This window comes from Dermacentor variabilis, chromosome 1 (assembly GCF_050947875.1).
Source record: "Dermacentor variabilis isolate Ectoservices chromosome 1, ASM5094787v1, whole genome shotgun sequence".
NCBI classification, from domain to species: domain Eukaryota; kingdom Metazoa; phylum Arthropoda; class Arachnida; order Ixodida; family Ixodidae; genus Dermacentor; species Dermacentor variabilis.
This window is the reverse complement of record NC_134568.1, coordinates 118,361,134-118,374,822: the sequence shown is the minus strand read 5'-3', so window position 1 is coordinate 118,374,822 and position 13,689 is coordinate 118,361,134. Positions and strand designations below refer to the sequence as shown.

General features: G+C 46.1%; 1 protein-coding gene across 4 annotated transcripts in view; it reads right to left on the bottom strand.

Annotated features, from left to right (window-relative positions):
- Nucleotides 1-8,338: 8,338 nt before the first annotated feature.
- The window catches only part of LOC142583459 (uncharacterized), a 197,806-nt gene continuing 192,455 nt past the window's right edge, over nucleotides 8,339-13,689 (bottom strand). For 2 of the 4 annotated variants that reach the window (XM_075693955.1, XM_075693963.1), the window contains exon 20: nucleotides 8,343-8,791. In XM_075693955.1, the coding sequence (XP_075550070.1) occupies nucleotides 8,754-8,791 (38 nt within the window). In that variant the 3' untranslated portion in view covers nucleotides 8,343-8,753. Of the gene's footprint in view, nucleotides 8,792-13,689 lie in introns of all 4 variants that reach the window. The other 2 variants (XM_075693941.1, XM_075693949.1) reach the window with 2 other exon arrangements.

Genomic DNA, 13,689 nt, shown 5'->3' with positions numbered 1-13,689 from the left:
CACTTTAGACCCGCTAGGCTTCAAAGAAAACATAAGTGCAGAAATAAAAAAAATGCTGCATTTCGCTATGCCAGTTTTTGAAGCAATTCCGTGCTGACAAATTCAGCAATCATGGAGGGAATGCTGCTAAATGAGAGGGGAACTTCTTGACTTAACAAAATTAACAATAGTAACCCTAAAATTTAGGTGGGACTCTTAACCGCAGAATTCAAATTAGCCTGCTCAAACCATCCGCATTGCTATGCAACTTTCCCTTTTTATCACATGTTTAAAGTTGGTGTTCCATATTTTAGAACAAAGATGTGTCATGGTTCTTTTATTCCTAAAACCAGCGCCGACTGGAACGACCTTCCTTCCTCCATCGCTGCCATTTCTGATGTTGGCAATTTCAAGAGTGCTGTATTTTCTGCCGTTTTGTAATACCTATTATTGTATAATTATGTACTTTTTTTCTCACTTACCACTCCTTTCTGTAATGCTTTCGGGCCAGGAAAGTATCCGAAATAAATAAATAAATAAATAAATAAATAAATAAATAAATAAATAAATAAATAAATAAAAATATATCTAACGGAGAAGTTGTACTCTTGGAGAGTGAGGCTCCATCGGAGCAAGCGGCCATTTTTGTGTGACATTTGATTGAGCCACGTCAGAGGACAGTGATCGGTCTCGAAGATGAACTTCGGTCCGTACAAGTAACACAAGTTCTGGGCGGCCCAAACTAAACAAGCGCATTCCTTCTCTGAAGCGCTGTAGGCTTCCTCTCTTACATTTAGTTTACGGCTGGCATAGAGGATAGGATGCTCCTCGTTATCGTCGCCGACCTGACTAAGTACCACGCCCATACCTCTGTCGCTTGCGTCGCACTGAACTATGAATTCCTTTGTGTAGTCTGGCGCACGAAGCACAGGACGAGAAACCAATAGCGTTTTCAAACTTTGGAAAGCGTTCTCTTTGTCCTCATCCCAGTGTACGCTACTCGGTGCTCCCTTTCGGAGGGCGTCCGTTAATGTACTTGCCATTTGCGAGTAATTCGGAATGTACCGTTGATAGTACCCCGCAAGTCCCAAAAATGAACGAAGGACTGTTTTCGTGCGCGGCTGAGAAAATTCTCCAATCGTAGCTATTTTCAGCTCGACCGGCCGTCTCGTGCCGTGGCCGACAACATGGCCCAGATAAGTAACCTGCGAACAACCAAATCTACACCTTTCCGCTTTCATCGTTAAGCCGGCTTCCCTCAAACGTGAGAACACCTGTTTGAGGTGCGATACGTGTTGTTCCCAGCTGTCCGAAAAAATTGCTACATCATGAAGATGTGGCAAGGCGAACTCCTGCAAGTCTTTTAGGACAATATCCATTAACTTAGAGAAGCTAAACGGCGCGTTCTTCAGCCCGAAGCTGAATGCGAGAGAGCGAAAAGTGCCTACAGGTGAAATAAATGCGGCATAGCGGCTGGCACTTTCTGAAAGGGGAACTTGCCAGTACCCCCGCACGAGATCTATAGTTGAAATGTATTTAGCAGGGCTAACTCTTTCAATTCGTTCCTCAATGTTGGGTATCGGGTACAGCTGATCCCTAGTGATGGCATTTAACTTCCTGTAGTCAACACACGGACGAGGGTCCTTGTTAGGGGTTTCTACCAGTATTAGCGGTGACGTGTAGTCACTCTCAGCGGGCTCAATAACTCCCAACACTAGCATGCGCTGTATCTCTGCCTCCATAATTTCTCTCTGTTTTGGAGACACCCTGTAAGGCTTCGATCTTACGGGTTCGGTTGATGTCAGCTCTATTTCATGCGTTATTAGTTCGGTTCTACCTGGCCGATCGCTGAACCTGTCGAGATATTTCCCTAACACCCCTTTTAGCTCATTTAGCTACTCGGGTCTAAGAGCTTGCGAGCTTACCGAATGTTTTACTACTTCTTCTAGGCAGATTTCAGAGTTGGAGGTGGCCCTATACTCTTTAAAATTGGTACTAGTGCTATCCTGCTCTTTGATGGTATAATTAACGACTCCGCTCCGCTCTATATACGGCTTCATCAAATTTCAGTGATATATCCTCACCTCCTTCCTGCAACCGGGCATTTTCAGAGCATAGTTAGTAACTGAAAGTTTGTGCAACACTCTAACGGGCCCGTCCCAATGAACTTCAAGCTTGTTCTTTCTTGAAGGTTTGAGTATCATTACCTGGTCTCCGGCGTTAAACGTACGAAGCCTCGCATTCTTGTCGTAATAGAATTTGGCGTTCTTTTGAGCTACTCCCATGTTCATTTCGACTAGTTCTTGGGTTGCGCTTAGCCGTTCCAGCAGATTTAGCACGTATTCAACCACTGTAGGACTCTGCCCTCTTTCCTCCCACATCTCTCTTAACATTCTTAGTGGAGAACGGAGTGTCCTCCCATACACTAGTTCTGCTGCCGAGAACCCTGTCGCTTCATGTGGAACCGTTCGCAAAGCAAACAAAGTTACCGGCAGACAGTTCTCCCAGTCCTCCTTGTGCTTGTAACAGAGCGCACGCAAAACTCGCTTAAACACTGAATGCCACCTCTCTCCACTGTTTGACTGAGGGTGATAGACGGAACTGTGTATTAACTTTACCCCGCACTTTTGCAAGAATGTGGAAGTCAGTGCGCTGGTCAATACTGACCCTTGATCCGCGTGAATTTCGGCTGGAAACCCAACTCGTGCAAACACTGTCAAAAGCGCGTCTAATACTTCGGTGGAGCTGAGCTCTTTCAGAGGGATTGCGTCTGAAAACTTTGTAGCCGGACACAGCATGGTAAACAAGTATACCTGTAACCCGATTTTGTTTTTGGTAGAGGCCCTACCGTGTCTATCACAAGTCGTCTGAAAGGTTCTGTTGTTAAGGGCACTACATTTAGTGGAGCTTCCCATGTCTCTCCTGGTTTACCCGAGCGCTGGCAGGCGTCGCATGATCTTACAAAGTTTTCTACGTCTTTGAAACAGCCAGACCAGTAGTATTCCATTAGCAATCTTTCATTTGATTTGTTTATACCTAGGTGGCCGGACCACCCATTTCCATGACATAGACTCAAAAGGTCCTCCCTGTACTTAGTAGGTACGACTAACTGATCTAGAATCCTACCCTTTCGATCTCTGTTGTGCCGATACAATTCTCCTCTCTCATGTATCCTCACGTTGCGCCTAGCAATGCCTTCTTTAGCTGTGTGATGTAATTCAGCTAAGCTCTCATCGTTCTTTTGCGCCGCTGCCAGTGACTCTCTATCCACACGTAAGAGCTGACCAAAGTTCTTTGAGGCCGGCGATAACGACCCTGTCTCGCTTGCGATTGCGTCAGCTTGCTCTTCCTGCAGGCTTGAAGTTTGACACTCTAGCGATACGTGCTCATTGAGCTGGTCAGCTTCAACTGTTTTTTGTCCCTCGGGCCTAGCTCGGATTCGGGTATTGAAGTTATCCCTCTTTCTGCTTCCGCTCGAGCAGCTTGTGCTTTTTCAACCGAAAGCGACGCGATTTTACGAGCTTGGCCTCGGGTCAATGCCTGTACTATGCCCTCTCCTAGTTTAACCCTTTTTCACGCAGTAACCGATTTGAACGATTCGAAAAAAATGTAAGGGTACTGCAGTGACAAAAATTTGGAAACTGCAGCCTCGGTCACTAGCTCCCCGAATGGTCCACTGATTTTGACTTTGGCCATGGGCAGACACACGCTGTGTTCTTCTACAACCTGTCTGATCCATGCTACTTCTCCGGTGAAGTCATCTACCGTCCCGTAAGACGGATGGACAATGTAAATCGTGGCGGCACTGTCTCATAGCACCCGGCATGGTTTGCCATTAACTTGCAGGTCGTGAAGATATGGGCTTATAAGTTCCATATTCTCGTCTTTTTCATCCACGTAGGAGAAAACTACGCTAGGCTTCCCACAGTTTATAGCTATATGTCCCAGTTTGTGGCATTTATAACAGCGGATTGGTCTGAAAGATTCGAATTTTCTTTTCTGTTCTTTTGGTAATGTTTCCCCGTTTGATTTCTCCTCACTCTTTTCCGAGGGCTTTTCCTCCACGTCTACAGGCTCCGATCGCCTAGTCTGCGAACCCTTTTTGAACGGAAATGGTTTCTGCGGTTCATTTCGACCGTCTTAATTTCCGTTCTCGGCGTTCAACTTTCTACGCGTTGCGTACTCTTCGGCTAATTCAGCCACCCTTTCCACAGTGTTTACATTACCTCTGTCCTGCACCCACAGTATCACAGCTTGGGGGATGCTTTTGTAAAACTGCTCTAGACACATGCATTCAATGATGTCTCTGCTGTCGTACGCTTCCGCGCTTTTCAGCCACTCGACTAGGTTGGCCTTGAAGCCGTATGCAAACTCCGGATACCCCTCGCCATCTTTCTTGCCTGTGCTCCTAAACCTTTGCCGAAAAGCTTTGGCTGAAAGGCGGTATTTCTTCAGGAGACTAGCCTTAACTTTCGCATAATCATATGCATCCTGTGCACTGAGTCTGGCGATTACTTCCGCCGCCTCACACGGCAACATAGACAGCAACCGCTGTGGCCATGTACTCTGACCGAAGTTCTTTTCGCAAGTCCTTTCAAAATTGCATAGGAACAAGCCTATTTCGGTCCCGACCTCAAATGGCTTTAATAGCCCGTCCATGCGGTATGATTCTGCCTCACTTGATCGTCCCAGAGCCCCTTCACTCCATTGAGACAACTCCAAACGTTTGCTTTCAAGTTCAAGTTCCATTTTTCTTAACTCGCATTCCTCTCTCTCTCTGTCCCGTTCTTCTCTTTTTTTCAGAAGTTCCAACCTTTCTTCTTCACTGGCCTGTTCGGTAATTATCTTCTGTAATTCCGATTTTAGCATTTCCTTGCGTACATCTAGGCCCAGTTCCTCACCAACAATCAACAATTCGTCTCTCAGCAGTGTCCTTAACTCCATGATTGCTGCTTTACTGCCTTGGTCCTGCTCGCTAAATCTACCCAGGAAAACACAATCTAGCTTCCCTACAGTTCTAAACAGAACGACCACAAAATGAAGCCTAGAGAGTCAAAGCAAGAGCCAAGCACTCACCGGAGACACAGCACCACGTCGCAAAGTCCATATCACCGCTGTCAGCCAGTTGTCAAGATTGGTGTCGGGCATGAATTAGAAGGTAGCTGGCCCATGCCGTCGTCCAACTTATCCACGCTGATGACGTTGTTGAAGGGAAGAGCTGCTTCTCATTGAGAACGAAGAATATGGGTTTATTTACAGTATCTACATCAGGATGTTGTAGTTCATCAGTCTAGCATGACTGCGAGAGAAAGTGCACTGAGCAGCCGCACAACAGCGGTTTAAAAACATTCGGTCCTCCCTCGATCCCAAGGTGAGAGAAACGGCTGACCGGTCATCGTAAACAAGTCGCCTCTCTGCGCACAGCTTACACACACACACTCACACACACACACCCGCACAGGTTCACGGTCCCCCTCCCCCCGAGGGCCTTCGCAGAACTCGGAGCTGACCCCCTCAGCGCGGCCGCCGTGGTGTCCATTGTCTTGCTTCTTGAACGGCGCGTGGTAAGGGGTTCCGTAGACGTTCCCGCGGCAACTCCCCCCGCTCATAGCAGATCGGGTCCGCGGTGGCGGGTTCAGGCACAAAGCCTGCTTCGTCAAACTCTGCTCCAGCGACGGAGAGTCGAGGACGCGCGTATTGTTCTCCACACACAGTCGACTTAGTGACGCCGTGGCTAGAGGTTTGCGGTGGCGTTCCAAGAAAAGTTTGCCGACGCTGTCGCAAATGGCTGGCAAAACTTGCACGTTGCCACCTCGGCAGGCCATTCCTAACAGCTAAAACTTGCATGTCAGCGGGCCGTTCTTAACCCTGTGTGTCTGCAATTGCCTCCAGGCAACCGCTTGTTTCTTGTTTAGTTTGGCGTGCGGTGTTGGGTATTTACATCTGTTTAAGCTGTAGTGTTGCGTGATGTCTCTGAAAGTGGTCATGCGATCCCCCCACGTCCGCTCCCGCATCGCTCTAGCGGTGGGCAAGACGTCGGGATTGCTGGCGGGCGCAGCGGCTCGGCATGCAAGTCCTCGAGCCGTGGCGTGGGCCATCTCGTTTCCCGGGAGCGGAGGGCATCTTAGAAATTGTTTTTTTTTTTTGGGGGGGGGGGGAAGGGGATGTGTTTAGAAAATAGGTAGTTCAAGGCGAGAATTGCTAATAGTTGCTGCATATGGTATTTTTGTTCCATTTTTCGCTGAAAAGTTCGCGTCACGTTTGGGAAGTCATGACATCTCGATGCTGTGTGAGCAGACTTAACACGCGGAGTGATTACCCATTTGCGATACTAGACTTAACACGCCGAGTGATTACCCATTTTGCGATACTAGACTACAGCCAGGATGCAGCAATCTTTCCTACCACAAGTAAGTTTGTGTTTGAAAGTCCTAAAACACACATTTCAATGAGCACATAAACGAGCAATGCGTAATGAAGCCCTCAATAAAATTTGATTGTCAAGCCACTAGAAGAACTGTCTTGTATTAGTAATGCCTTCTTTTTTATATTCTGAAATTTTATAAAGCACGTAAAGCTACAGCACCAACCTAACACACTTAACAAACCAAGGTCTAAACGGTCAAAACATGTTTTTTTCATGCCGTCGCTTTCTCGTCAGGGCTTCGACACCACACCGCGACACAAACATCGTCCCAGCCACTGGCCCAGCGCGCTATCGCCACTTCGAGCAACATTAAAAAGGCTTTGCGTTGCACTGCCCCACTGCAGGTTATAGCAATTGCGCTTGGAGCGAAACCAAAACTGCCAAAAAATTCTTGTAGCATAGTTTGCCAGTCAACAAAGTGCCAATCCGTAGCCTGTACTTCCCATCATTCCCATGATGGTTGAACGATCGCTGCGCGATTTCCCTCTAGTTATACTAATATGAAACTCTATGGTTGGCGTGTAACACCGCGGGCGAAAAGGATGCTCAAAGACCATGCCTAATCGAAACGGAGTATGGATTCCTAATTTGCTATGGTTGCCTCGAGTGGTTGCCGGTCTGGCAGATGCCCCGCAGTGATGACAGGCCCCTTTTGTGTGTGCGACCAAGGGGAGCACCCTTTCCGTGAACTGTCCAACTCTAGGGGAGAACGCTTTCTGCGAACTAGACAGGACCCCGGGTTGCCGCCAGAGGAGGCAAGCACGTGGAAACGTCACCTGGGAGAAAGGATCAGCCGCATACGATCCCTGACCCGCGGGTTGCCGCCAGCAGAGGCAAGCAAGTGCAACGTCACCTGGGAAAGTGGGAGCGGCCGCCAAGCACCGGAGGGACTCAGTCCATGTCACGTGTTGTTGACGTGAGCAAGATCCCGCCTACGATTTTAATGGACATATTTAAGGGGCCCCGCAATGTACTTTCTTTTCATTCATTCTCTTCTTATCCGTCACCAACCATTGAATAAAGTGAAAGTTTCGCACTAGAAATCGTCCCGTCCTTGCCTGGTCGTCATGGTCTACCGGACGCCTGCAGCCCGCCGACAACGTCATGCTACCCAATAGTAACGCCGGTCGAGGTTCGAGAAACGGCGTCGGAACACTGGGTCCGTGGAGTGTAATGAGATCTCCCAGTCATCCCAGGTTTGGAGCGGTACCGGCCCGCCGGAAGAGGGGGGGGGGGGGCGAGAAACCAGGCAGGCCAGGAGTACATGGGCGAGGTTTGCTTTCGGCGCATTGCACAGAAGGCAAGAAGGTGGGATGGGTCGGTAGTGGGAAAGGAGGGATGGGTTAGGGGGGGGGGGGGTATATTTGCTTCTCGGCGCGAGCATTCGTTATGAGGTAAGTGAAGGTACACCCACGCTCCCTCTAGAAACTCCCCGTGAGGTCCGCCTGTGCCTGGTTTCTCGACCCTAGAGCTAAAGAATCGGCGGCCTCATTGCCGGGGTTTCCAGAGTGCGCGGGCACCCAGATGAGCTCAGCGCGGCGGGAGAAGGGAGGCTTCTGGGTCAGTATGTGGAAAGTGGCAGGGTGAACCCTGCCCCTACCATAATTTAGCAGTGCAGTTTTAGAATCACTCAGGCACCCACAAAGAGCAGCGAAAAGATACGCTCATCTAAATAATCAAGGGGTTATGATATAAGTACAATTTCAGACATGAAAGTGTACGTTGGAGATGGTTGGTGTATGAGTTAATTGCAAAATTAGCAATGCTAACTACAAAACTTGGCAGACCTGGAGAATTGGAAACTGTTCATCTCTTTTCTCAGTCCTGCTAGTCCTTCCATTCCATTCTGTGATGGCAGTACATTTGCAACTTTATATTGTCTTCTTCACTAACAGGACATTGCAGCAACAAGATAACAATCCAGCCTAAAAACAATTGTCAAAATCTCAAAAGTTCTTTATTTGTACTGTTGCAAACATAATAGTATGTTAACATACAACAAAACAAACACTTAAAAAATATAAAATATGAATGCACAATGTGCCATATTATATACATTTTCAAGTTAGCATGAACTGTGCAGAATATACAGTGACTTGACTATGAAATAATTGAACACCTGCAAAAACGGCACAATACAGTGTGCCAGATTCCCATATAAGTTTTCATATGCTTTGTATGATGTGTAGTGAATGTACAATGAAGCAACTATGAAATTATTGATGCACATTTGCATTGCACAAGTTATTGCACAAGTTTTGCACAACAAAAGCATAAAGTGACCCTTGAGCTTTCTGATTTTGCACCATGGGTCTGCAAGGCAATAGAATCTTAAGTGGCACTACTACTACCAGGTCTTGCTTGGCTTGCAAGGTAGTTTTCCTCCTGCAAACGAAACAGAAGGAAGTTTCAGTACTGCAAGTGCATGAATTGCTGTGGCATGGAAGTTAGGCTACACAGGCCTTCTAGCAATGGCACTTATTACGAAACATTCGAAAGAAAATGCTTACTGCTTTGTTCCTTGACTTTCGACAGCACTTTGCAGTGGGTTCTAATGTTACAGAGCATATAATGCTTGCTTTTCATGAAATCACAACGACAAAAGCAAAGGCCAAGGAGACAAACTAGTTATTGCAAAATCAGAAATGGCTTGCGAGAGAAGAAATATTTGAAAAAAGTAAAGCCAGTTCCACACAGTGAAAGCAGTCAAAACAGGGAAGCTGGCAGTCGTTTTCTCAATTGAACTCGTGTTTAGCGCAGTTTTTATGAAAGTATTTTGTCTTGTTGCCATCGTTTTGTTAGATTCCCGTTTAGGTTCCAGACTGCGCACATTCCTCAGTTGTGCGAGGTTGTGATCAAACCACAGTCTATCACACACGTTGCAGCTGTGGCTGCACTTACAGTCGAGAAATTCTCTCTTGAACCGTCCATCAGCACCCTCCGTGGGAGGGATCTCTCTGTGTCTATGTTTCTGCTCGGCCTCCTACTCTCGCATTCGGGGTTAGCTTGCCTCTGCTGGCACTTGGCTTGGGTTGCCTTCTCTTGAAAGTGGGGATTGGCTTGCCTTCACCGGCGCTTGGCTTGCGCTTCCCATTCTCAATCCTTGGCAGTAGCAGTTTCCCTCTGCTTGCGCTTTGCTTACGCTTCTCACTCGAAGCTGGAGATTTGCGCGACGTCGGTGCTTCCGCTCTCATGTGAGCCCCCGCTGCCACTTGTGCCAAGCGGAATTCGTGGGGCGAAAAGGCGCACATCAGCAAAATGCCTGCTTCTATACACCCTCCTTGCCTCTCTCTTGCCGTGCTCCGATTGGTCTGCTCCCATCCTGGCGGGGCCCCATGAATGGATGGATGGATGTTATGAGCGTCCCCTTTGGAATGGGGCGGTGGGTTACGCCACCAAGCTCTTGTTATTTTATCACCTAATGTCCTACCTATGCTAAAGAAGGAAAAGGAAAAAAAAATGATAATGAATTCCCATAACCAGTTTCTGAACCCATATTGCGAACTTTGTTTTTGTATGCCTCCATTGTTTGTCGTTTCCCTACTTCCACCAACCTTCTCAATCGTCTCTTACTAATCTCTATTGCAGACATGTTTACTTTCCCCCGCTCTCGCTGAACCTAAGGGCTTCAAGGAGGCCAGCGATCCCTAAATCGACCGCTGGGCAGATACCTTCACATTCTAATAAAACATGCTCAATCGTTTCCCTAGCTTTACTGCAGCATGCAGATGCCTTCTTCCTTCTAATATCTCGCCTCATAAGTGCGTGTTCTAAGGCATCCTGATCTCACTTCGAAAAGTAATGCGCTTCCTATTGAGTTTACCGATTTTGTTTTTTCCTCTTAAGTAGCTACTCATGACAGGTTTCTTTTCCAATGCCGCCACCCACGAGATTATTTCACCCTCTCTGACTTTCCACTTGACATTCTTTGTTGCTGTGTTGCTCACTCTACAGGCCGCATACTTGATGGTAAGCTTCCTAGTTCTCCACTGTGAATCAATGTTGTTCTTGTACAAATACCTCAACACTTTCCCAGCCCATTTACTTTCTTCCATATTCCTCAGTCACTCTTCCTAATTAATTTTACTGTGAGCTGCCCTCACTTCAAAACTTCTCCAGCCCATATCCCTCTGCACAGCTTCATTTGTAGTCTTACAGTGAGCGCCCAATGCGAGGCATTCCACTGACCTTTGGTTGCCATCGAGTCCCGATTGTACCCCTGATTTCAAGCAAACAACCACATTTCCAAATGCGAGTCCTGGAACCATTACACCTTTCCACATACTCCAGAGCACCTCGTACCTATTGTATCCCCACAGCACTCCATGTTTCATTATGGCTGCGTTTCTCTTCCCCTTTACTGTTATTGTTTTCTCCAGTGTTTACATATATCTATTGCCCTCGTTTATTCATATATCAAGGTATTTATATTCTCTTACCCGAGGTATTTCACGGCCCTGTATTGCCACTGTCTGTTCACTGTTTTCATTGAATACCTTAACACCTGATTTTCTAATGCTAAATTTCAAACCTAAATTCTTGCCTTCTTGTCCACAGATATTAGCCAGATGTTGCAAGTCACTTTGCTTTTACCTACCAACAGAATGTCGTCTGCATAAAATAAACCTGGAAGCTGCTGCTCTACTACTGTACCCGCCTGTTTGTATGAGAGATTAAACCCGATATTACTTCCTTCTAGCGCCTCCTCCGTCCTCACCATGTACATCATAAACAGCAGTGGAGATAAAGGGCAACCTTGCCTCAGTCCCTTGTTGATATCAACTTTCTCCTCGCTCCTCATCCTTTCCCATTCAACGCGAACGGTATTTTCTAGGTAAATCTCTCTCAAAAGCTGTAGAAAATCGTCACTAAGCCTTCCCCTTCCAGAATATCACACAAAATGTTGCGGTCTACGTTGTCATAGGCTCCTGTTATGTCTAAGAAGGCCACATATAACTGTCTGCTTTTTCTACTTTTGATATTTCAATACACTGGGTAAGAACAAATAAGTTATCATTCAAATGCTTACCTATTCTGAAGCCATTCTGAAGTTCTCCCAAAACCCCATTATTCTCTGCCCATGCTTGCAGCTTTAACATGATTTAAATTATGGGGTTTTACGTGCCAAAACCACTTTCTGATTATGAGGCACGCCGTAGTGGAGGACTCCAGAAATTTTGACCACCTGGGGTTCTTTAACGTGCACCTAAATCTAAGTACACAGGTGTTTTTGCATTTCGCCCCCATCGAAATGCGGCCGCCGTGGCCGGGATTTAATCCTGCGACTTCGTGCTCAGCAGACTTTAACTTGATTGCCTGAATTGATAGCCTGTATATTACCAATGTAATGATCAACGGCCTATATGAGTGAATTTCATCGAGTGAATACGAGTGATGATTTCAACTAACTGGTACAGTCACCTTTGGTTTTCATTACTTCCATTATTATCTTCTAACATTCTAATACAGTGTTCTGCCTTTGGGGACCCTGTGATACGAGAAGTGGTGAACATTGAAGTTTATATTTTTTCCATCCTATGAAGCTTTTTTGAGTGAACAGCGCACTGTGCACTCATGTGTGCTATCTGCGTCATGTTCCATGCAGGTTGTAGACGCTCGTTTCCAAGTGTTGCGATGCCCTTTTGAGTTTATTTCTCTCTGGTGGTATCCCATTTCCACATCTTGTGTATATGTGGTGATATCTCCTTTTTCTGGAGGTAGTGAAGGCGGTCGCAGTAGCAGCTAGTCAGAGTTTGCTGTCATATGTTTGGTTGGCGTTGAAACCGATGTGTTCTAGTTAGGCCATCAATGTTAATAAAATGCACTGGTTAAGTAATGGCCAGCCAGTCTATATAACTGTGTGTACATTAGATTATTGCTCTCATGATCAATACTGCTTTTGTGTGGAGAGTTTCGCTAGTCACAGATGGTGTGCACTTTTATGTGTCAGCTGCAACTCCAGCTCCTTCAGCGCAGAGGCTAGAAGAGAGGCACCATCAGCTGAAACAACAGTTTTGGTGTGTTTTTTGCTTTGGCGTTGGCAGAAGCATCATTATTTGTTTTGTTTTTATGTTTCTGTGTTGACGGTTAGGAAAAGTGCTTTTCATTGGGAATAAGCTGAAGATTGCAGTTAGCACTTGTCCTGTTGTTTTCTTCCGCGTCAAAATCATGCCAACATAGAAATTCACCCTAATTTCAGTTCCTTTCAGTTGTAGGCTTAACAGCCTGCTCACATACCAGTTGCAAGAGCTGCAAACACCTTCAAAGTGAAACAAAAATTTGAAGCACTGCAAGTGATATGCCTGAAATTAAATCGTTTTATGTATAATAGCTTATATGCTGGAATATTTGTTTTACCACAAACACCACATAGGCAAAAGACAATGTTAGCCCTAGCAAAAATACCAATTAAGTTGTATTGGTGCCAGTAGGGTCCAATAGGTGACATATATTTGTCATCTGTTGGACCAATGGAGTTTGTATTGGTAACAATAGTGCCTAATAGGTGACATCTATTTTCTTTCCACTTATTGGCCCAATTGAATTTGCATTGGTACCTTGTACTGGCACCAATAAGGCCTAATAGGTGACTGCTTTTGACCAATAGGTTCGTGACGATACTATTTTCATAAGCAGGAAATATTTGTTGCTTTTCTGTTTCTTGTATCGATAGAGAGTGGAAAAATAAGTGAACTGGTAACGCACCATAACAGTGTAATTTTCCAAATCACTTCATTGTACAGCATGGAAAAGCATATGACAGCATGGTGTTGGTCAAAGAACGGGCACGCTGAGAATCTAGCAGTTTTTTCCATCCAATTCGTCGTGTTGGCGGAGCCCATGTATGTGCAGTAGCGTTGATGGCACAATAACACAATTCGGCTATGCTAAATACCCTAATCAGCATGTGAGTGAGACTGAGTGGATGGGACTGCAAAACAGTGCCTGTCTGCGTTTTGCCATGACAGGTAGCACACAAACAACAAGTGCTAGCTGGCAGTAGCCACTTCGCTTGTCAGTCTTAAGAAGTTTCTTTTCCTCTGTGTTTTCACTATGTTTGCTGGGATTTGTACCATCGATTCGAAGTTGTTGCCTGCAGTCAATTGTACAGGAGCTCCGCTCTGGCACCCATATACTGACTGAGCTGGCATGACTAAGGCCTAATAACTGTGATGATGTGGCCCACGAAATGTATCCCGACGACCATGTGATCCACCCTGAAAGTGTTCACTGCCTTCGATTACTATGAAAGTTTGCCTGGAGTATAGATGTATCCTGTGTTG